At 36.6% G+C, this 21,544-nt stretch overlaps 1 protein-coding gene across 1 annotated transcript in view; it reads left to right on the top strand.

Moving 5' to 3' along the window:
• The window catches only part of KIF5C (kinesin family member 5C), an 83,312-nt gene that overhangs the window by 30,682 nt on the left and 31,086 nt on the right, over window positions 1-21,544 (top strand). The window contains exons 3-11 of the mRNA XM_062637745.1: window positions 2,440-2,513; window positions 7,005-7,109; window positions 9,727-9,775; window positions 10,642-10,697; window positions 11,537-11,624; window positions 13,693-13,817; window positions 15,780-15,884; window positions 16,226-16,374; window positions 20,772-20,920. Of these exons, the coding sequence (XP_062493729.1) occupies window positions 2,440-2,513; window positions 7,005-7,109; window positions 9,727-9,775; window positions 10,642-10,697; window positions 11,537-11,624; window positions 13,693-13,817; window positions 15,780-15,884; window positions 16,226-16,374; window positions 20,772-20,920 (900 nt within the window). The remainder of the gene's footprint in view (window positions 1-2,439; window positions 2,514-7,004; window positions 7,110-9,726; window positions 9,776-10,641; window positions 10,698-11,536; window positions 11,625-13,692; window positions 13,818-15,779; window positions 15,885-16,225; window positions 16,375-20,771; window positions 20,921-21,544) is intronic.

The raw sequence follows: 21,544 nt of genomic DNA on the forward strand, positions 1-21,544 counted from the left end.
AGCCTCAAAAGTTAAATATGACTGTTTCCCTGTTGTGCTTATACATGTGTGTGTTTAAAAGGAAAAGTTAAGTAAATTTTATATTTAAATATTATTTTTATATTTATATTTAAGCTTTATATTTAAAAAGTTTCAAATACAGTTTCATTAAATAATGCCTTGCCTATAGGCTATTTGGAAGTTTAGTATTAATCTGATTAATTTTTTTAAAGGAAATAAAATTTTTGTATTTATACAAAAGATACAACTTTTCTCTCCTGTGAGCTGTGGCCACTGTTTTTACACTGCAAATCCTTGGTTGCATCTCTGCCTCTACCTCCTTGGTCCAGTGCTTCATATTTCTGCTGGTTTGCCTGATTTAGACCCATCAGTGCAAGCTGAGTGGAACTCCTAGCAGAATTCGTTTTAAGGTTTTAATGTTCACCAGTCTTCAGGAATTTGCTAAGCAGCTATTTTTGCCTCATTAATACTTTAATTTCTCCCAAAGCCAATGCTTAAAATATATTGAGGATTTATTGGGGAAAAAAGTCACTCAAATTGCACCTGTAAAAGTTCAAGTGAATGGGCTTTGAACGTAGTGCAGAGGGGGAGTGAGGCTTGCCACCTGCTTTCTCCTGAGTTCAAGCTACCTTTATTGTAGCACTTCCACTCAAATTCATTCTGTGGTGAACTGAAAATGAATGAGATGTTCCCTTCAGGAAAGAGCTGGTGAGGGAATGTTTTGAAAGAACCAGTAACATGGTCCTATTTAGAAGGTGAAGTAATGGGTTGAAGGCATGAACTCAAGATAGCACTGCATCTGTGCCTGGACATCTGTTTTTTTATCTATGCAATTGTTATTTATAATTACTTACTTTAAGCATTGTTTCTCTAAAGCAAGAATAAGCAGAGTATCTATTTTTGTAAACAGATGAGGATGCTAAATTTATACAAAATGTTAATACCAGAATGACAGTAATTAGAATCTCTTTGTCATTTTCCTAGATTTCAAGATTCGAAAAATTTACCCAGCAATACTTTGTGGAGGTCTATACAGCCTCTGGCTTGTCTGTTCTCTTCAGCTCTCCAAAACAGTTCTGACACAAGTTAAATAGCTACACTGTGTGTTTAATTAGAATATATATTTTTAAGATGTCTTCATTCCCATTTCATCCTTACTCAGTATTGCTGTATAGGAAGTGTTGGGTCTGTGTAGCAGTTGTCTTTGAAAAACATCTCCTTCCTTCTCTTTTTATCAATTTCTTTTCTTTGAAATAACCGTTCTATGTTTTTTCTCTGATTTTTTTTCATGTTTGTTTCTTCTTCATTCTTTTTATATTTTTCTAATGTATCATATTTAAGTATTCTTTCTCTCTGGACCAGCTACACACAGACATATGGAAATACAAATAAGGAGTTTATATGTGTTTGTGTTTATGTAAATGCAACATATATGGCATATGTAATATTATATAATATAGTCATGTGTATATATTTCCTATAAATACACACACGCAAACTTCTTTTTTTCTCCTGCTAGCCTGTATTAGTACAGATATAGAGGGGTGAGCAACAGAATAAATATTTCAGAAGGAAGGTGGGCATCCCTAAGCGAGCATCCTGGCCAGCATCATTCTTGCTGCATTTGGGAACCAGGTGGATCATTCACAAGAGTCTGGTGTGAGCTGTGTGGGGTTTTTAGATTGGAGGTTTCCTTCATTTTTTTTATGAGCAACTATCGTAAATATTACTCTATTTTTTATTCTTACATGAAAGCTGCATCAGTAGGTGCCCTTACTTAAGACTTCAAATTCACTTGCCTGGAGCAAGTCCCACCCAGTAATCCGTTCAGCTGCAATGAATGGACATGGGACTGTGCCTAAGAACCAGCTGGTTTACAGCCCACATGGATTTCTAAAAGCTATTGTAGACATTAACCACTGCAAATTTAAAAGTGGATTTTTTTATATATATTAATGCAATATAAATTTATTCATTCTCCCTTGAGAGAAGTATATTTCAATAAAGCCAGTTCTGCTTATATGACTTTCTTCTTGCTTTCCTCTTACGCTTTACAGACAAGCTTGAAAATCAATGGGGCCATGAACTGTTGAGGGTGATATAGTAGTAACAATGCACAGTATGAGTTTAATTTTCTGTGTGGTGCATTTGAAATGCAGGCAGTTTTCTGTTTCCCATGTTACACAGGTATATCAGAAAATGTCTAGTGTCCAGAGCTTTGTTTTTTCCCCTCAGGGAAATGGGATGTCAATAATTCTGCAATTCTTTAATTTAGATTTTATTATGAATTTTTTTTTCTTAAAGGTTGTGTCATATTTTTCTTTTTGTTTATTGCACAAACTATTTTCTAATTGAGCATCAACATTGTGGAAGACTTGAAATTATGATAATCAAGCTTTAAGATGGCAATATGAGTTTTAATTGTTTTTCTTCTTGCAGATGTTCTTGAAGGGTACAATGGCACAATCTTTGCTTATGGGCAGACATCATCAGGAAAAACACATACTATGGAGGTACAGTGGCAAAATTAATTCAGTTTGGTAGAAGCAGTAGAGTTATATGTACCAATTACTTGAACAAGCCAGCTATCTGGTGCACTCAGCTGTAAGTAAAAAGAGATCTGGGTATGTTTAGATTCTGTTGCTTTTTAAGCTGTAGTATTTCTTTCAACATGGAGGGTTTATTTTCAGGAGACGTCTACAGATATCTAGCCAGACTAAGAAGTGGTGAGTGAAAAATATCAAGTATTTTCTCCGTATTTGTTTTAACAGTTTAGCGATGTGTGTATTTTACAGGATTTGAGTGAGATTTGTTAATCCACAAATGAAAACAGTGATAAGGGTCTGTAGAGTTCCCTTGCATGCAGGATTACGAAAATTCCTGCCTTGGTTATAGGTTTTCTCATTTGCACTCCCCTTCTGGGAATATCACTCTCACATGCTACAGCACGGATGAATTTGAGAATTGTTGCTTTGGAGGAGAAAAATGCCAAATTGTACCAAATTCCAGTGGCTGAAGTCCCAAGTCTGTTCATATTTCTGCTATATGAGGTGTGTCAGTTTCTGCTGCGTTTATTTATTACTTTTTTTTAACTGTTCAATTAGAAGACATTTACATATTTTAGGCCTTTGCTAGAAAAGGAGGATCATTCAAGCATTTAATCCTCACATAGGATTGTTCTATCACAATGCTGTACAAGCTTGGAGCATTTCAGTTCAACTGTGAACATTAAATGGGAGGTCTTAAAACAAAGTTTTGCTAAATAAAAGGAAAAAGTTAGTTTTCATTCATTTAACAGCATCAGATGGTTTTGCTACATGATTAACACAGGTGACCTACCTAACCTGAAGGCTGAGTAAAGCAATATTCCTATGAGCCAAAAAGCCCTGGTGAATTTGCTGTTCAGTTGCCACAGTTGCTCCTTTCCTGGAGGATGCAATAACTGGTATCTCACATCTAATTAAGTCTGTCCTTGTGAGGAAGGGGGAAATCACTAGCTCAGACCTCACAGATGGCACAATGGCTGAGTAATCCACCAGCTCTGAATGTAATTAAATCAAAATGTCTGCAGGGCTTGAGCTGGTGCTTCCACATGGCATGGGGAAAGATCTCTTAAAGCCAATTTATATTCAGAATTACAAGCTGTGATAAAGAAAATGACTGTAGAAAAATGGCTGGTTTACTTCTTTAATAAAGAAAAAGCTGTCATTTTAAAGTGGAACCAAACCTATATTCAGTTTTAATCCCCCTTTTAACCTAACATCCTCTTGTAAAGTTGCTAAAGTATGTTGTGGAAGGAAAAAATAGTCTGAAGTTGAAGAAATAGTAAATCCTCTTGATAAAGCTGTTATGGAGGATTTTTGGTGAACTACTTCATAGTATATTAATCTTAAACAGGACATGGTAGTGTAATATAGCCACGATAAGCTCTCTGACAGAGATAGGTTCTTCTCCTGTGCTAGAAAAAGCATTTATCAACCTGTATAGCAAGATAGATACCTTCTTAAAAATTGCATATTTTTGCTCATAAAATTATATTGATGGGCTTTGACATTATAGTAATTTTCAATACTGAATCCTTATAGATTGTAGTTATTGTGTCAACATCCCGAAATAAAACTGCACTGTCTCAAACGATGCATTTCAGTAGCTACTGCCTGCTATGTTTAAATGTAGAAAGTAAAGTTATTATTTAAATGAGAGGCTTTAATGAGCAGAGAACTCTCCATCTGGGTGCTTTGGGTTAGTTTACAAACTGCAGTATCAGCGTAGCAGCAACAGCACATGTCTAAAACTTGTTCTGAGGTTACAGCTAACTCCATGAGAGTGGCTTTTGGTGTTTTGATGGGTTTTTTTGATGAGTTTTTGGTTGTTGTTGTTGTGGGTGGTTTTTTGGTTTTGTTTTTGGTGTTTTTTTTTTGTTCGGGTGTTTTTTTTTAATTTTATTATTATTTAATTTTTTTATTCCAGCTCTCCTGTGAATATCCTACTTTTACCCTTTTACCTTTCTCTTCCCTTCCAGTTTATGGTCTCCATAAATTATAGTAAGACCTGCTTCAATCGTCTTTTAGTAAAAATCCATTTATAATAAAGTAAAAAATGAGTATTTTTCAATGCATGACAGACTGTCGGTGTTTCAGCCTTTTAAAGATCTTAACTCTTCTTGAAGTGTTGAATGTGATCTTGTTTCACTGTAGTTTCTGCTGACTTAAATAGCGAGAAGCCTGGAGCCCAAGAAGCTGTAGATGCAGTGATTGAGTTATACTTAATCATGTTTTACAGATTGATTTCGCTTCTGAGCTGGAGAAAGCTACGTAAAAGAAATCATAATTGTTACAGGGCTTGTTGGGGTTGGAAGAATGTTTAATCAGATGCTTTTGTCAGTTGTCTCTTCCCCACACTTAGTAAGGGATATGTTTACCTGGTGCAGTGATCCCAAAGCTGATGCACCTCTGTGCAGACAGAAGTTTCTGCAGCAAATCTTTGAATTCAAATCATCCCTTGGCTGAGATAATGATGCAGCTTGGTCAAAGCAACTCCAGAAAAGGGGATGCTGCCTAGCTCTAGCGTTTTTGGCTCTATAGCTGCCTTTGCCGCTTTAGGAATCATGCATTTTGCAGTACTTCATAGTGTAGACGTACCTTTGGTTGGATTTATGTGCGCTGAAGAAGTATCAACTAATCTCTGTTTTTTCCTAGTTTAGGAAAAACTCCTTTTTCCCTCTTTGGGAAAACCCTCTCCATGCAGTAATACAGGATAGTCAGTTGGTTTCAGTGAGCTTTTCAAGGACTTCTTCAGGGAGAAGAAATGGATAGTGTGAAAACTGTATCGCAGTCTCTGTTCAATAACTGCACTGTGTGACAGAACCAAGTAGTGAGCTGGCAAGGTAAAACAATGTTGGGATGTGTGCTTGTGCAAAGTTTTCCCCTCCATCAGGGATTTAGTTTATTCATTCACCCTTTTTTTTCATTCTTGTGAAATAAAATGATGTATCATATGACAAGGACTTTTTTAGTTTTTGAGAAGCATAATAAGATGTTGAATATGGTATAGCACTTAATGCTTTTGCTGCAGAAGGCAGTATTATTAGCATAATATAGATGAAATATGCATGGTTTAGATAAGCTGAGTGCTGGTTTTTAGGGAAGGCAGTCAGCAGCGATGTAACTGATTTATCTATATTCCCATGCCTCCCCCCCCCCGATATTTAGGTATTTTCAGGGCAGAAACCTAGTAACTACTTTAAATGCAGGCTTTGAGACAGAGAGAGAGATTTTGTCAGTTGTGTGAAATTTTCTTTATCCTAGGCTGATGCTTAGAAGTTGTCATTTCACCAGCTTTAGCAAAAAGGAAGCCATGTGTAGGAAGATTATATTTGAGTATACTAATGAAGGTTGAGAAACTTGCAAAACATCAATCTGAGCCACTAGTCATTCACAGACATGCTTAATACTGAAAAACATATGTACACTTGTATGATTTTCTTGCTATTTTGCTAAAAAAAAAAAAATCTGGTGTTTAATAATTTTTAGCAAATACAGATTAAATCTGACTTCCCATGATTTGGAATTGTATGGTTACCCACTATATTTAAAAGAAAATAAAATTCCTTACCACTGTATGGAGTGACATGCTTTGTGCTGATATGGGCAGTATTATTTGGACAAAGATATATTCAAAAGGTGTATTACAGTTTCTAGATGCTGTGTTCTGATGGATTCTTACAACTACTGAGTTGTTATTGCATATTTCAGCAGTTTCATAAAACATTTGGAATTAACAGTGAAGTGTATCCTGTAGTCAGAAAAGGTTTTTATTTCAAGTCTATTTTTCTATTCAGTTTTCAAGTGGTGTTAGTTTTCCTGCATGTGTCTGTCAAAAAGAGAAATGCAAAAAGGAGCCACACACCAGGGAAATTGTTAGTTTTAGTTAATATTCAGTTCTTGAAAGAAAGGGGGAAGGTAGTTGTACAAATTAACATGGAGAACAGTAGCATTCGTAAGGCACAGCTCCCTGGCAATAGGCCCAGCAAGCTCAAATCGGAATATATTACTCTAAGCCTCAAATCCCTGCAACCCAGATTTCCCTTTAGTATTCTAGCATAGTAGTGAAAGAGAAACAAAATGTTTTAAAACTTCTTGTTTCTGACATGTTTCCAAATAGCTGATTTAACTGGGAGAACTGGGCTGTTATTTGTACATTTGTGTTTATTCATCTGTCTTTGGTTGGAGAGTGGCAGTGTAAATAGCAGCAGGACAGGACGCTTAGCAAATGGCAGGAGCTGACAAAACGAATAGGTGCTTCGTTGGGTGAAGAGTGCTAAGACTTTGAGTTCTTCTGCCACCTTTTCTGTGCACTTACAGCAAGTGAATCCTCTGCACAAGAGCAGGAGGTATGTTCATAGGGACCTGCTGGAGGAAAGTGTGTTTGGACAAGGCTTTCTCCTCTCTTGTGCCTGAGTAAGACATGGTTTTCCAAGACATGGTTTGATTTTGTGTCTGCAGGGAAAGCTGCACGACCCTCAGCTCATGGGAATTATTCCAAGAATTGCACATGACATCTTTGATCACATCTACTCCATGGATGAAAACCTGGAGTTTCATATAAAGGTAAATGCAGAATGACGTGTTATGTAATGGGTTGGACAGAAGAGAGTGGAGCTGGATGGGAAATCTGCATTTATACTGTAACATTGTGCTTCAGAATTTTTCCTTTCTTCCTTTTATAACTCAAAAAAGCATTATGTTACTAAGGATATTTACTAGAAGTAACCTAGTACAGTTACTAGCCTTTGATGGAAGTTTTTCTTGAGTGTGTTTTCAGCTCAAGTTCGCTAGTCTGTTGACTGTCTTGTCTCTCACCACAGTTGATAGGCTAATCAACATGGTAAGAAAACACCTCAGCTTCCTCAAAGACTGTACTTAAGCCCCATTACTTATGACCATAAATACCACTGATCTCCATGACATTTGTGAGAATACTGACATGCTGTCCTGTATAGTGTGTGGGTTTGGAATGGAGGAAAGATGGCTTTGGGCAATTTGCAGAAAGATGTTTAGAAGTAATTTTTTTTCTCAGAAGCCTGTGTATGAATTCGTTAAGATGGTGGTCTTAGTCTCAATTTGGACAGCTACTGTGTTTTTCCATGTCCCTATCTTGATCCCAGCCATATGATCTCTCAAATTTCTTGAGTGACCTTTAATTCCCACTGTTCATCCAGTCTCCTGGAGAGCTTTCAGCCATGGCAGGAGGCATTGGTCCATCTGGCAGAGTTGGGGTCAGGTACATCTTGTTTCCTGGCAGACATCAGTAAAATTACCCAGTGAAAAATGAGTACTCCTCTGTCATCCCACCCCCAAAATGCATACACTATACCTAAATGGCTTCAGTACAGTTAAGTGGCTGAGCACAGGTAGAGTGTGAAAACGCTGTCCCTTCTCCTGCTGTGACCAGGTGATGCTCTCTGAGAATGAAGCTCTTCTCCTCTGTCTCTCTTGTGCTGAACAAGTTAGAGAGGAGTGGATTTTTAGTGCTGCTTGCATTAAAGACTTGAAGCACTTCTGGGGGGATATATGTGTGTGTATGTATTTTTATAATCAGAGAACCTCTGATAGCCACTGATCTTCCAGAAGGACTAGGTCATTTTGTATTGAGAACATTCTTAGCAGTGCCTGTTTGTGGGCATGCTCATGAAGTACACACAGAAGAATGTATGAATTACAAATAAACCATCTGAATATTTTAATAGATCTTAGATTTTAAAATATTGAGCTCCTTAAGAAGAGACACCTCTGAATTTTTATAGAAATGTCTTCCATAGGAATGACACTGATTTCTCTTTGTAATCTGTAAAGTTGTCCTGTGGGTGTTGCTATTCTACATGATAGCACTTGGATACCAACAGATGGGGACCCCCTTGTACAAGATGTAGTAAATTCCTGTCCTGGCAGATGATTATCATTTTATAAATCATGTTCTACCAGCAGTGAATTGTTTCAGTGGTTTTCTTACCATAGTTGACATTTATGAATATCTTAACAGAAAGGCTGCCTAAATAACAGTGAATGAGTGAGTGATTATACAAGGAGCTGTCATTGAGAGAAATGCATGTTCTGTCAGTGGGAGCAAGAATTTAACTAAACTGTCATACTCTTTTAATAACTGAGCCAGTGTTGAAAATTAACATCATTTTTTTCTTCATTTCCCTGCTTTAGTAGAGGCACATTTAAAACAGGGAGGTGTGTTGGTCCTCAGCAGTGTGTTAATAGGATAATATAAAGCATGTGAATTAAGTCTGGGAGACCAGGACTGTTAAAATGAGCTGATCCAGAGGATGGCTTTAAATGGGACACAGGTGAAGTAAAATGCATAAAAGCAAAATATATCTCTATTTAATAGCAGTAGTCACATAGGAAGATCAATTCATTGGTATAAAACCCCACATGATTTATTTTTCACATGAGAGAAAAAGATAATTTACTAAATAGCTAGAATTTACTGATACCTAGAGTTTAGCTATCTAGTATTCTAGCTAAATAATCCCTGGGTAAAGCTTATTTAGGGTCTGGCTAGGTACCATGCCCCTAACACATTTGTGTTTGCTACTGGGTTGAATACCCTTTTGTTAAGAAAGTCATTCATTCATTCATTCTCTCTCTCTTTTTTTTTTTTTTTAGGACAATTGTCTGTTTCTCTGTTACAGAAAATCTCATTTTCAGTTTCTTGTTTGGGACTTTATTCAAGACAGAACTTTTATTTATGCTTCATTTTAAATTGAATTTGCTATATATTGCTTATATTGCTTAGGCTTATATAACTTGTATGTTAAACCACCGAAGGCGCTGCCTCCTTTTGTGCTGCTGAATATCAGTATACCTCCTACAGTTGTCAAACTTGACCCTTCTCGTGGTGCAGCTATCCTGGTATGACAGTAGCCAAATTGATTTGATTCTGTTCAACACTTTTGTCAATTTTGCTGTGTTAAAAACAAAAAAGAAGATAAGATTTGTCTGAAGTTGTTTTTTTCCTATACATTCCTGATGAATCACTGGTAAAAGGGAGAAAGATCAGTGGCTTTTAAATCATGCAAAATACACAGATGTTCACATGGAAGATGCGATTCAAACTATGTGGGAAGTGGGCTTTATTTTTAGTTTGGTGCTTTTTATTTTGGCAGATAAGGAAATATAGGTACAAAGATGTATAAATCTAATGTTTCTTAATTAGGTTTCGTACTTTGAGATATATTTGGACAAAATAAGGGACCTACTTGATGGTAAGTGTTGCATTTCTTGTGTGATTAAGTGTTTTTGGGCTTGGTGTAGTGCTTTGAATCAGGGCTTAAGGAGAAACAGCTATTTTCTTTGACAGTAGCTGTATGGGTTTGTAAAAAAGAATTTAGCAGTTAAAGTCATCTGATCTCTAACTCTTGTGCGCCTACCTCTGCAGTGCTGCATAGCTTGGTTATAAAAGGGTGCAGAGAATTTTACAGACTTTAAGGCAGGTCTGAGCCTCACTGACAATATATGTTCTCAAAGTCAAGCTGTAATAATGTATATAGTGTTCCATTGTTTTTTGTTGTGTTTTGATTGTTTCCTCCTCCCCACCCCCGTTAACTCTGGATACATTCAGTTCAACGTATTCCTTGCTTTGCTTCTGTTAGGTAGAATTTATTGGGAGTGATCTGTATTTTTTACAATTTGTGTCTCTGTGTATGTGCACTGTATGTTAGTGAAAGTGTGAATTGCATGTGTGAATCAGTCCGAAGACAGAAATATGTGCTAATTGTAACACAAAACCAAGAACAAGTATTTGAGCTGTTTTGAATTCCTGCGAGTTCTTCTGTCTCTTTTGAAATTCTTACTGCTTTGGCAAAATCCAAGTTGGTCTGTGTTCATTTTACTGATCCACGCAATAAAGAAAAGTTTTTGAGGAGTAAAGTTAGCTTTAAAGAAACAGGTACAAGGGGAACAGAACAAGAAACAAGTTTAATGTAAGAGAAATATTGGTAGTTCATAAGGAGTGGGAAGCAACTGCAGTTCTCACAAAATTGATATGTTCACAATATTTGTCTGTCAGTTCTATAGTTGACACATTATTACCTGTGGAGTATTCTTAATGATTGCCATCTTTTTTTTCTAGTGTCAAAGACAAACCTCGCTGTACATGAAGATAAAAACAGAGTCCCATATGTTAAGGTACAGGGAAAATTTGATGTTCAGTTTTTCATTATTTCTCGCATACTCATTTATTTACACATTTCCATTTGTATCCCAGTGTGTTTGCTGAAATGATTCAACTTGTTTGGAGTCGTGAATGTTCAAATAGTATCGGTCCCTGGATTTAAATAGTTTCTGGAAATATTAACAGGCTTGAATCATGTTTGCTTTATTTTCCTAACTTTAAACGTTTACATTTTGATAGTATGGTGTTAAATTTTAAGGATTCATATTCCCATTTCATGGCAGATATGAAAGAGAACATTTTGAAGGATTTTGTTCTTGAATTTTTTTGCGTATGTGCTATAATCTCACAATATTTTAGAACGGATTTGTTGGGTTAGGAATTTGTTTTATAACTTCCTGGGCCCTCACTTAAATATAATGTAATGAGCATATATGAGACTTAATAATACACATAAAATATTGTTCTGTTTATTCTCATCCTCAGGAGGGGAAAAAAAAAAAAGATAAAATAATTCCTGCAGTAATATTGCATTAAGGCAGAGAGCAAGGACTGTGCATCTTGTCTTGTAGTTTGAGAGAGAGAAACTAATTTGGGTATGTAATCTAACCCAAATTAGTAGTGGGAATATATGCTGTATCAAGTCTTTAATCTGGTGAAAGAAAATTTTCTCCCAATTTACCCTGAAAGTCATACAAAGGCATCTTTTGTCCACTGCCTTGCTAATGATCATGTTGGATGTTGATGGTTCTTCTAGTTATTTTGTTCATCGGTGCTAAATATCCTTCCTGATGGCATTTGGAGTGCTAGTGCTATTCCTAAAGCTCTCTGGTTTCAACTTGCATTTTTCTAGGGTTGTACAGAAAGATTTGTATCGAGTCCTGAAGAAGTTTTGGATGTCATTGATGAAGGGAAAGCTAACCGTCATGTAGCCGTTACAAGTAAGTATTCTGTGAAGGCTTTTCTGGCTTACAGTGTGGGTGATTGTAGCTTCCTAGTGATGTATTGATTCTTCACATTCACAAAGTATGTGAAAGATGTAATGATGCACAAATTATAACGCTTTAAAATGAATAGTGTGTACGTTTTTTCACTGCTTCACTGCATACAGAAACAGTTACTGACTTTCAGCTTTGAGAACTCCTGAATTTAATACATGGCATTATATAGTATTTTTATATAAAGTGTCAAATATATATTGTTACACAGTATAGATATCTTGAAATTATGTCTAACTGAAATTACATAGATACTCTCTTCTTTGTGCTACAAGTCTAGAACTCAAAATAATTCACTGCTCAAACAGCAGGCAAAGACTGCAGAGCAGTTGTCAGACTCTGCCTATCTCTTGCAAGTTATCTCGGTGAAGCAATGACTTGGACTGAGTTCCCATGATGGCAAAGCAAGCAAATCTTCCTGAATTAGAAAACGTAATTGCTTCAGCCTGTGCCAGATTTGTTGACATTGTGTTGCATGCACCCTACTAGCATTATGGTAATAAAAAGGATGGGTATCTTTGGCCTGTTCCCAGTTTATTCTGTAAGATGTCTTTGATCCAAGCAGTCACATTGGCAGGACCACAGCTTGTAACTCTGATCTTTGGGGTGGCGTATTCGTATATTTTTTTACTACATAAATTGATTTTTTTATGGCACACAGAGTAACTTCTTTCTCTTCCATGTCTCTACCTTCTCATTTTGTTAAATACTATATTGCCTTAGCTATCCCATGCCTTTCTCATCATAGTAATAGAAATGAATTATCTTTTTTTTTTTGAAGTAATGTTTCCTTCCATTGTTTCTGCTATTCTCTTTAAGAAAAAATATCCAAATACAGCTTTTGCTGTGGTACCACCTGTTGCATTCAGTGCACACAGAAAAGTTCTGATAGAAGCTGACACAGAATGAATTTTACCTAGACTGAAATCCAAGGAGCAAATTTGGAAGCATTATTGAAAAACCTGAGTTTGGAAGTGGAGAAGAAAAAGGGAGTTCGAAGAACTACAAACATTGCTACAAATGCGAATGGGTGAAAGGTGGTAGTGGGGTTTCTGGTAACAGAAAATAGAGAAAATGGATGAGAAATGGTTTACTGATTCTTAGTGCTTTCTTTTTGCTACTTTATGAAACTTCAAGCATAACATGGTTGCAATCAAACTTACAACAAGCTGAAGCTGACACTAACTGCTTGTGTTTTACCTGTGGCCTGGGTGAAGGATTTTTAACTACTTAAGTAATAAATATCACTCTGAAAAAAATAACTTTTGCTAAATGTTGTGAGATCTCACACAATTGGACTGAGATGTGCCCAGCAATTATTTTTACTTCTCTTTAAATTCTCTTGCTCAGCTCAAAATTATTCGTCTGTCCAGGATGCTGGGCATAACATACTCATTGTAGTTCTATGTCTAAATAGTGTCTGTTATATCACATAATTTTTTTGTGTAAGCTGTCTATGAAGAAGCATAAAAGGACAGAACCTATATTTCTTACTGTATCTGTGAAATGTTTTTTTATTATTCACAGAATCCTAGAATGGTTTAGGTTGGAAGGGACCTCAAAGCTCACCCAGTTCCAACCCCCTGCCGTGGGCAGGGACACCTTCTACTAGACCAGGTTGCTCCAAGCCCTATCCAGCCTGGCCTTAAACACTACTTATGCTATGAATTTTTACTATTTCTGGTCAAATATTATTGCTTCAAGGGAACAAAAAAATCTTCAAAAAAGAAAGGAGAAAAAAAAACAAACAAAACCAAACCAGCTTTTTTCCCAAGATTGTCATTTAGCATGAAGCTGGTTCATCTGGTCATGTTGGGAGAAAGCAGGAGGTCATTCTGTAGTCAGTGAGTGAGCTTTATTTGCAGCTCTTGGCATGGACACTTCTGTCACTACAGCGGTCTGGGTTCTCCAGTGAGTGGTCTTGTACTTTTGAATTTGCTAGCCATAGGCAAGCTCTGATGAAATAGAATTTCTTTGTCATTTAAACAAAACCTTTCAAATATGATTGCAGATATGAATGAACACAGCTCTAGGAGCCACAGTATCTTCCTTATTAATATTAAACAAGAGAATGTGGAAACTGAGAAAAAACTCAGTGGAAAGCTCTACCTGGTAGACTTGGCTGGAAGTGAGAAGGTAATCTTCCCTTTTACCTTAACTGCTGAATGATCCTAGTGGGATCACTAAACTGGTAATGTGAATGTGTGTCAGTGCCAACTAAGCTAGGTTTTACAGAAGCCTTACCTGAGGTTATCATTAGTATGTCAATCTTTTTGTTTCTTCCATGTGGGGTGGAGAAAAGGAGCAGATCAGAACTATTGGTATGACATGCAAAACCCAAAAGCTGTAATATATCTGTGTTTATAATGAAGTGGCTTGAACCAGAGTATTTTTATATAGTTTACACTTAGTTATGGGTATTTGTAGAAAGTAGTGTAATGCTTATGGAACTTCTCAAATGAGACAGCTATTTTAATTTGCTTATATTCAGACATGTCCTGTTTCTAGGTTTTCTGTAATTGTTTCTCATATTGGATCAGTGAAGTAACAGCAGTTAATGCAGTTACACAGCTGAAGTCTATTTGAAGCTCACTGAATGACTCTTTTGATACAGAAAATACAGAAAAATACTAACCAGAAAAGAACTTGTATCTGTTTGCCAAAAGAGTAATGGTCTAGAACAGTACTGCAGTGCAAAAAATGTCATTGTTTCCAGGTTCTCATTCTGACATCTTCTGGAGTGTTAAAAATGGTTTCATTGTAAATGAAATAAATCATAAACCTCACCATTTTGCAGCACTATGGATTTCTTTATTCAAGCTGTATTACAGAATAGTTTGGGTTGGAAGGGACCTTCAAAGGTCATTCAGTCCACCCCCCTGCAATAAGCATTGACATTTTCAACTAGATCAGGTTGCCCAGAACCACATCCAGCCTGGCCTTGAGTGTCTCCAGGGATGGTGCATCCACCACTTCTCTGGGCAACCTGTGCCAGCATTTTACCACCCTCACTGTAAAAAACCCTGAGTCAACCCATGTCAAAATAATTACTCATGGTGAAGCAATGTCTTTCATTGTGGTGGCAGATTTCTATTTCTTTCCAAAAATGAGAAGTAAAATAAAAGTATTTGTTTGATAGACCACACAACTTTTAGGTTTGATCACTGCACACACTATTTGATAACCTGTTGGTACAATGTGGAAGCCATCCATCAGAGTAATTAATCATGTTAATTTCTATTATTGCATATACTACTAAATGTAAAATTAATAACTTTGTGGTGGTTAGAAAGTGTGGTGTTTCGAAAATGAGTGGGTAGTCAGGCTTTACTCTTCTCCGAAAACTATGCTTTTGTGGTTCTTTTTTTTTTTTTGGACATTGTACAGAAAACCTGAAATGAGGTTTCCTTGGTAGATTGTCTTCTTAAAAAATGCAGTTATGTTTCTTTTAATGTCAAGTGGCATTTTTAGAGGAAAGTACAGATTCTGTAGTTTTAATACAGAGAAAAATATATGGCTTTATTATATGTTTTCGTGCACTTCCCCACCCTACCCACCCCCCCAGAAAAAGAGAGACAGGAAAGATGATAAAAATGTGTTGCTGTCTAAAAGAGTGCTGGTCTTAGGCCACCGAACTTCTCAACTGGGCCACCTTGGGATCCAGTTTGTGGACCAGTAAACCTTGCCTTCAGGATGAGCAAGATCATGCTTTTTCTACCCTCATATTCTCGGTCCATGCAAGCAAAATACAAAGCCAAGATGCTTACTGTGCCAGTAAGTGTGTGCTGAGAATATTCCTGTGCCGTTCAGACTTGGAAGTAGTCCCCAGGTGTCCTCAGGTGAGCACAGCCTTACCAGCTTTTCCCTTCACAAAGTAAGGATCAACTTGCTCTTACGCTGGAATAAAAGGGAAGTATTACTACAGGCTTCTACTAACAGAAAAGTGCATAAAAAATTCTCCTTCTTCACGCTGAGGTTAAGCTTGCTTTGTTTTAATTCCAAGGGTATCTTTAACTGTTACACTTTATGCACTGAAGCCGTACTTGTACAGATGCTCACTGATAGCTGAGCCTGACTATTGCGTGTTCTCTTTGGTAGGTCAGCAAAACTGGAGCAGAGGGTGCTGTTCTTGATGAAGCTAAAAATATCAATAAGTCTTTGTCTGCTTTAGGCAATGTGATATCTGCCTTGGCAGAAGGAACTGTAAGTAATCCTGTTTTGTGTTGTTGAAGAATGGCTTTTTATTTATCTGTTTCTTTGCCATGCGCATAAAAAAATAAGCTAACATTTCAATTGAGGAAGAAGAAAATATTAGCTTTCCAAGTACAAACCAGTGACACTTTTGCTATTCTGCTAAAGATAAGAAACTCATTTTCTTGAATTTCACTTGAGTGGTTATCCGATCTTAGCACAGTCAAAACAATTACTCTTCAGGATTGTATACTTCAAGTCCATTAAACCTGTCATTGTTGACTCATGTTCTCTCTCATTACGATATCATTATTTTAAAACATTGTTCTTGTCTCTTACTTATATTTGATTAGAAAACCCATGTTCCATACCGAGACAGCAAAATGACCCGAATACTTCAGGATTCCCTTGGTGGCAACTGCAGAACTACTATTGTTATATGCTGTTCTCCTTCTGTGTTCAATGAAGCAGAAACAAAGTCAACCCTGATGTTTGGGCAGCGGTGAGTCCTACTAGGCATTAGGCCGCATGACACTTGTGTGGGCTCTTCCACATGTTCCAAGCCAGCCAAGGGGAGTGAAATGAGTAGGCAGTTTAAAATAGGGAGGTTATGTTTCTGGAGCTGTTACAAAGTAGTACTGTAGAATTTGAGAAAACTGTCTCTTCATTCCCTGTGGTACAAGATAAATATTAATGTTGGCCTGCAGCTGCACTACTTCTAAGCTCTGGTAATCTTTCTTGCAGAAAATACAAAGTGTTATCATAGTTCTTTGAGATTTTATGGGGAAGATAATGGTATTAGGCAGTTTTCTGTTGGCTAACTCAGTGGAAAATGTTCAGGTTTGCTTTATCTGATACTGCTCTTGATGCTTTTAAGAGGTGTATTCTCCTTGAATGGCATTTCAGGGATTATTGTTATGACTGTAAAAAAACATCTTTTACTGGTAAGAAAAATGAAGACTGGGCTCTGTGTGATGTTCACAACTTTGATACATGTCCATGATAGTTCATGGACATTTTTGTATTAGAAGGATCTTAACAGTTTAGGACAAGGCCTCAGATAAAAGCAAGGACAGAGTAAGTATGGAAAGAAAGAAAATTTCTCTTCCGTATGTGTTTGCAATAGCCATATGAAATAAATATATTCCATTTGGAAAAGTTTGCAAAAATACTGATATTTATTTATATTTTATAATAGTATATATTTTAAATTTTAATGTATTGATTGTATATAATATATACATTATATAATAGATAATTTTAATATTTTTTTTTATTTTGCAAAATATTTGGAAAGTTTGCAAAAATAAATCAGGCTCATTACACAGTTACTGCTTTTGTTGTAATTGAGGAGAACTCTGATACCTTGGAAAATTACTCATTTCAGTTTATAATAGCAGAAAAAAATTCTAGCAAATTATGATTGTTTGAAATAGCATTTATTTAACAGTTTGTACAATGCAGTGAATTACTCTGAAAATGGGTTGTTTTTCCACCAGGCATAATTTTTTGCATTGAACCCCACACTGTTAAGAAGCATTTTATATTGGAAAGTAAGATCACAAATAAAGAATTTATCTGACAATCTTCTATTAATTCATTGCCCTACTTTTATCCTTTAATGTGAGCTTTCCTTAGATTTTCATGAGGGAAGATGATCTCTTTATCATGTTCATGCAAGAGTACATAGAAATGGCAGGACAATAGCTGCCTTTGGCTGCAATGCCTCTTAATGGCAAGTTGTGGATTAGTATGGGTTAGGGCTGGAGAACAGTTCTGCAACATGCTCTCCATCTGGCATTGCCAGAGCCAGTGTATTAACTGGTCCTTGTCATCTGCTGCTGGGATTTGTGAAAGGTGTGCTGCAAGCAAGGTAACTGCAAAAAGCTTGAAATTCTGTGATCTCTGCTTCCTCTACAGTGTTTCCTTTGTTTACTGCAGAACTGTAAGCTATTCACTTAAAAAGCAGCATGCAGGAAAAACTCCCCAAAGGGAAGTTTGCAGGTCACTGCAGTAAGGTTTTATGAAAAAGGAATTTAAAAGGAGGAAGTGGTCATTAACATAATCAGGTTAAAGGTTGCTATGCAGTTTTAATTCAGCATTCTATGCTGAACATGAATTTAAGTTATTAAAGATGTAAGCTTTTACTGAAATCTCATATGTGTCACAGAAATTTTGAGAAAATGCAAATATTAAGATGCAGGAATTAAACAAAGAGTGATAACAATTCTGAAGTATGAGTTGCACTGTTTTTGTTGATCGTAGAAGTTCAAATGTCTTAATAGTCTAAACCTCATTTTAAACCTCCCCATGTACAATTTTCTAACTGCAGGTGATGTCAGGTAAATGTGAATCTTGCACCTCTGTAGACCTAAAGAGCAGTCACAAAGGTCCTGCTGATTCATTCTGGATAGGGATCCAGGGCAGTAATGCAGCAACAGGAACAATTAATTTTAAGTAGATGAGTAGGTACTGTGTTAGTTCTCAGTCTTCTTGCTGTTATGCTGAACTATCTGTAGGGTCTAGTTTGAAGTAAAAAGTAATGTAAGCAGTAAAATAGAATAGTTCACATTAAGATGATTAAAAGGTAATGTAGCTTTTTAAAAAATATTTTATTTTAAAATCTAAATTAGAAGTGTTTTGTTTTGCTCTGTAGTGCTCCAGGATCTCTGGAAGTTGTATGCTTGAGTACTTGAAGCAGTATGTGGAGGGGAAGTCCAGTTTCCATGTTATTTCAGCTTACATTTCTCTCAGTTTCTTTTCTCTTTTCAGTAATAAGTAAAACTTATCTTCCTGTTTGGGGCAAAATAATTTTCAGACTGATTCTGCACACCTGGCTAGCAGAGATTGGAGTGATGTGACATGACTAACACTTTTCTACGGAGAGAAACATTTTTGAGATGTTCCTTACTGACTACAATGTCAGCTGAAGAACTAGGAAAACAACTAAATACTTTGAGACAGTGCTTGGTTGGGGTTTATTGTGGGGTTTTTCTTTGTTTAAAAGCTATAGAATTGGGCTAAAACAGGAGTTCTTTGTGGACAGCATTTAATTGTAGGAAAGGAAACACAAGTAGGAGGACAGGTGATGCACTAGACTGCAGAGCAATGCACATACTATACATACACAGGGTTATTTGTCATGTTTTGGATAGGAATATTGCTGTCTATGGGAAGTGGTTCTTTTACATGCTCTTTGGTTGTGGTGTTTCATTTTTCTGATGTGACAGTATTAAGGACCTGAATAACATTAAAGGGAAGGTACATGAGTCACGGGTGATTACTGGGTCTTCCATTTTCCCTAGCAAAAAAAGAATTATGTCACCATTAAAATAAGTGTCAGGAGTAAAATTCATCTTCACAGGCCCACTTGTACTAATCAACATGTGCATGTACTCCTCTGTTACAAGTGAGTCAGTTTCTTTTCTTTCTGCTCCATCTTTTCTTGTGGTTTTATATTATTTTTAATTGTAGTTGCTAGTAAGTACTTTATCCAACAAAGGATAATGTAGTTGATAAACTTTATGGTGTGGCATTTTCCCCCCTACCCCCAGTTAAATGAGTGGAAACTTGAGCCATGCTTTTGGCAGGGACAGTATGTAAAAGCTAACTGTTATCTTTAAAGTAGAGAGTTATTTTAAAATATTTCTAAGGTTATAAAACTCCTGCTTGCTGCATAGTGCAAATCAGTGGAGTGCAGTATGGGGCACAAATACAGGAGTGTTTTCTTGCTGACAAAACAAACTTTCAGGACTTTTAGTGATTGGCCACATTTAAAGGATGCTTTACAATCAGTAAATGGAGCTGTGAACAGCATAATTAAGTGCACATGCTTGCCCCAGAGGAGAGTTAGCCAGTGCATCCATAGCCCATTCCCAGGTGTAGTTTCTTACACTGGTGTTTCAGCCTATGCTTTACAAACTAGTGGGAGGTTTGTCTGTTACTCCTTTACTTAGCCTGTATTTTATTCAATAACGTGGGAGTCATTTGGAGGGACTCAGAGCAGTGAAGGGCAAAGATACAAAGTTTTCTTAATCCATACCAATTTGTTTGGTTTTTCTTTTTAAATGTAGATTTCCTAGAGTAGGTTCTGCACTTTTTTTTTTTCTTCCTGCTTGCTTTGCATTTCTGATATTATCGTTTAGTTTCAGTTGAAGCTAAGCAGTAATAAAGTAGTGGTGGTCATGGTTAGAACGGTTTAAATTTTGTGTTATTTTTGCCTAGAGAGGCAGTAACTCGTGAACCAGTCTGCAGTGGCACATGCACAAGTTTAGGCTTCCTCCCCAGTGATAACTTTCCTCAGCCCAGTAACTGAGTTACCTGGTGGTGACAGCAGTTCTCCTCCTTCCACCCCCGAAAATGTGTTTTAAAGCACTGCTTAGCTTTCAAGAATTATGAGTTTCTGTATCTCTGCTTTACTGTGTTGACATCCCTCATGTTGTGGTGCTGAAAATGTGGCTGAGTTTTGTTGGTGGAGTTCAAGGGGTGGTTGTTAAGAGATGGGATGAGACTGTGGATGGACATTGATACAGCATACTGTACTGTGGGTCTCACTTCAGAAGAAGCTGCAAGGTGGTAGCTTACCTAGCAGAACAGTAATGACAGGATTTGGTTTTGTCCTTGATCCAAGAACTGTTTCCAGAGTGTCCCTTTTTGGAGGAAAAAGTCTAAGCCACTCTAAGTCAGTGGCTGCTGGATTTTGATACAGAGAAATTTCTGTCGAGGCTTCCAGGAGTAATGGTACTGAGGGTTTGGGAAAAAATGGAATTGTGGCACTGCAGTTCAGGAAACTGAAAACGTTTAGTAGTTTCCCTTTGTGTTTCAGAAAAATTTCTGAATCCTTACTGTTCTATTAAGTTAAATGTTGCAGAGCAACTGACAACTTGTTTTGTTGTACAGAGCTAAGACGATCAAGAACACAGTCTCTGTGAATCTGGAGCTGACTGCAGAGGAGTGGAAGAAAAAGTATGAGAAGGAAAAAGACAAAAACAAGAGTTTAAAGAATGTTATTCAGCATCTAGAGCTGGAGCTGAACAGGTGGAGAAATGGTAGGTACCAGAATATGGGAATGGGTATATATATTTGCATTTTTAAGTTACATACGTTAAAATCTTGCCCTAAGTCACAAGTGTCATACTAAGTTCACCATTCAGAGTTGTTGCTCACACTTCATAGTAACTGAAAGGTGTAGAAGCAAATACCAAATAAACAAGGAGAAGCCATTTAGAGAAGGTATCATTTTAAATGCCAAAACTAGCATGATATCAGATGTACAGAATCCAGGAAGACATCAATAATTTTTAATGATGTTAGTAATATTAATAAAGAAAAGGTAAAATGCCATTATGTTTAGTTTTCTTTTAAAGAAACTCTGTTCCTTAGGTATGAGAATCAGTTCTGCTATGCTTTTAAGGTAGCTAGATCTTGGTTTTTTTTTATAATTGAGTTTAACATTAGAATAATTAGTACAACAATTAGGAGAGTGATCTGGTTAGAAGAATCACATTTGCCTTTTCCTGTGGCTTTTAAGTGAAATTTATGTTGCGAACAGCCAATTCTCTTTTTAGAAACATAGACTGTTCAGGGTGGGTTGTGAGATGAAGTATATAGTGTGATAGAGGAAGAAGATTTTTCTGCATGTATAAAAAATTGAATAATTTTTATTTAATCTG

This window comes from Pezoporus occidentalis, unplaced genomic scaffold (assembly GCF_034315485.1).
Source record: "Pezoporus occidentalis ecotype Australia unplaced genomic scaffold, CSIRO_AGI_Poc_V1 ctg54, whole genome shotgun sequence".
NCBI classification, from domain to species: Eukaryota; Metazoa; Chordata; class Aves; order Psittaciformes; family Psittacidae; genus Pezoporus; species Pezoporus occidentalis.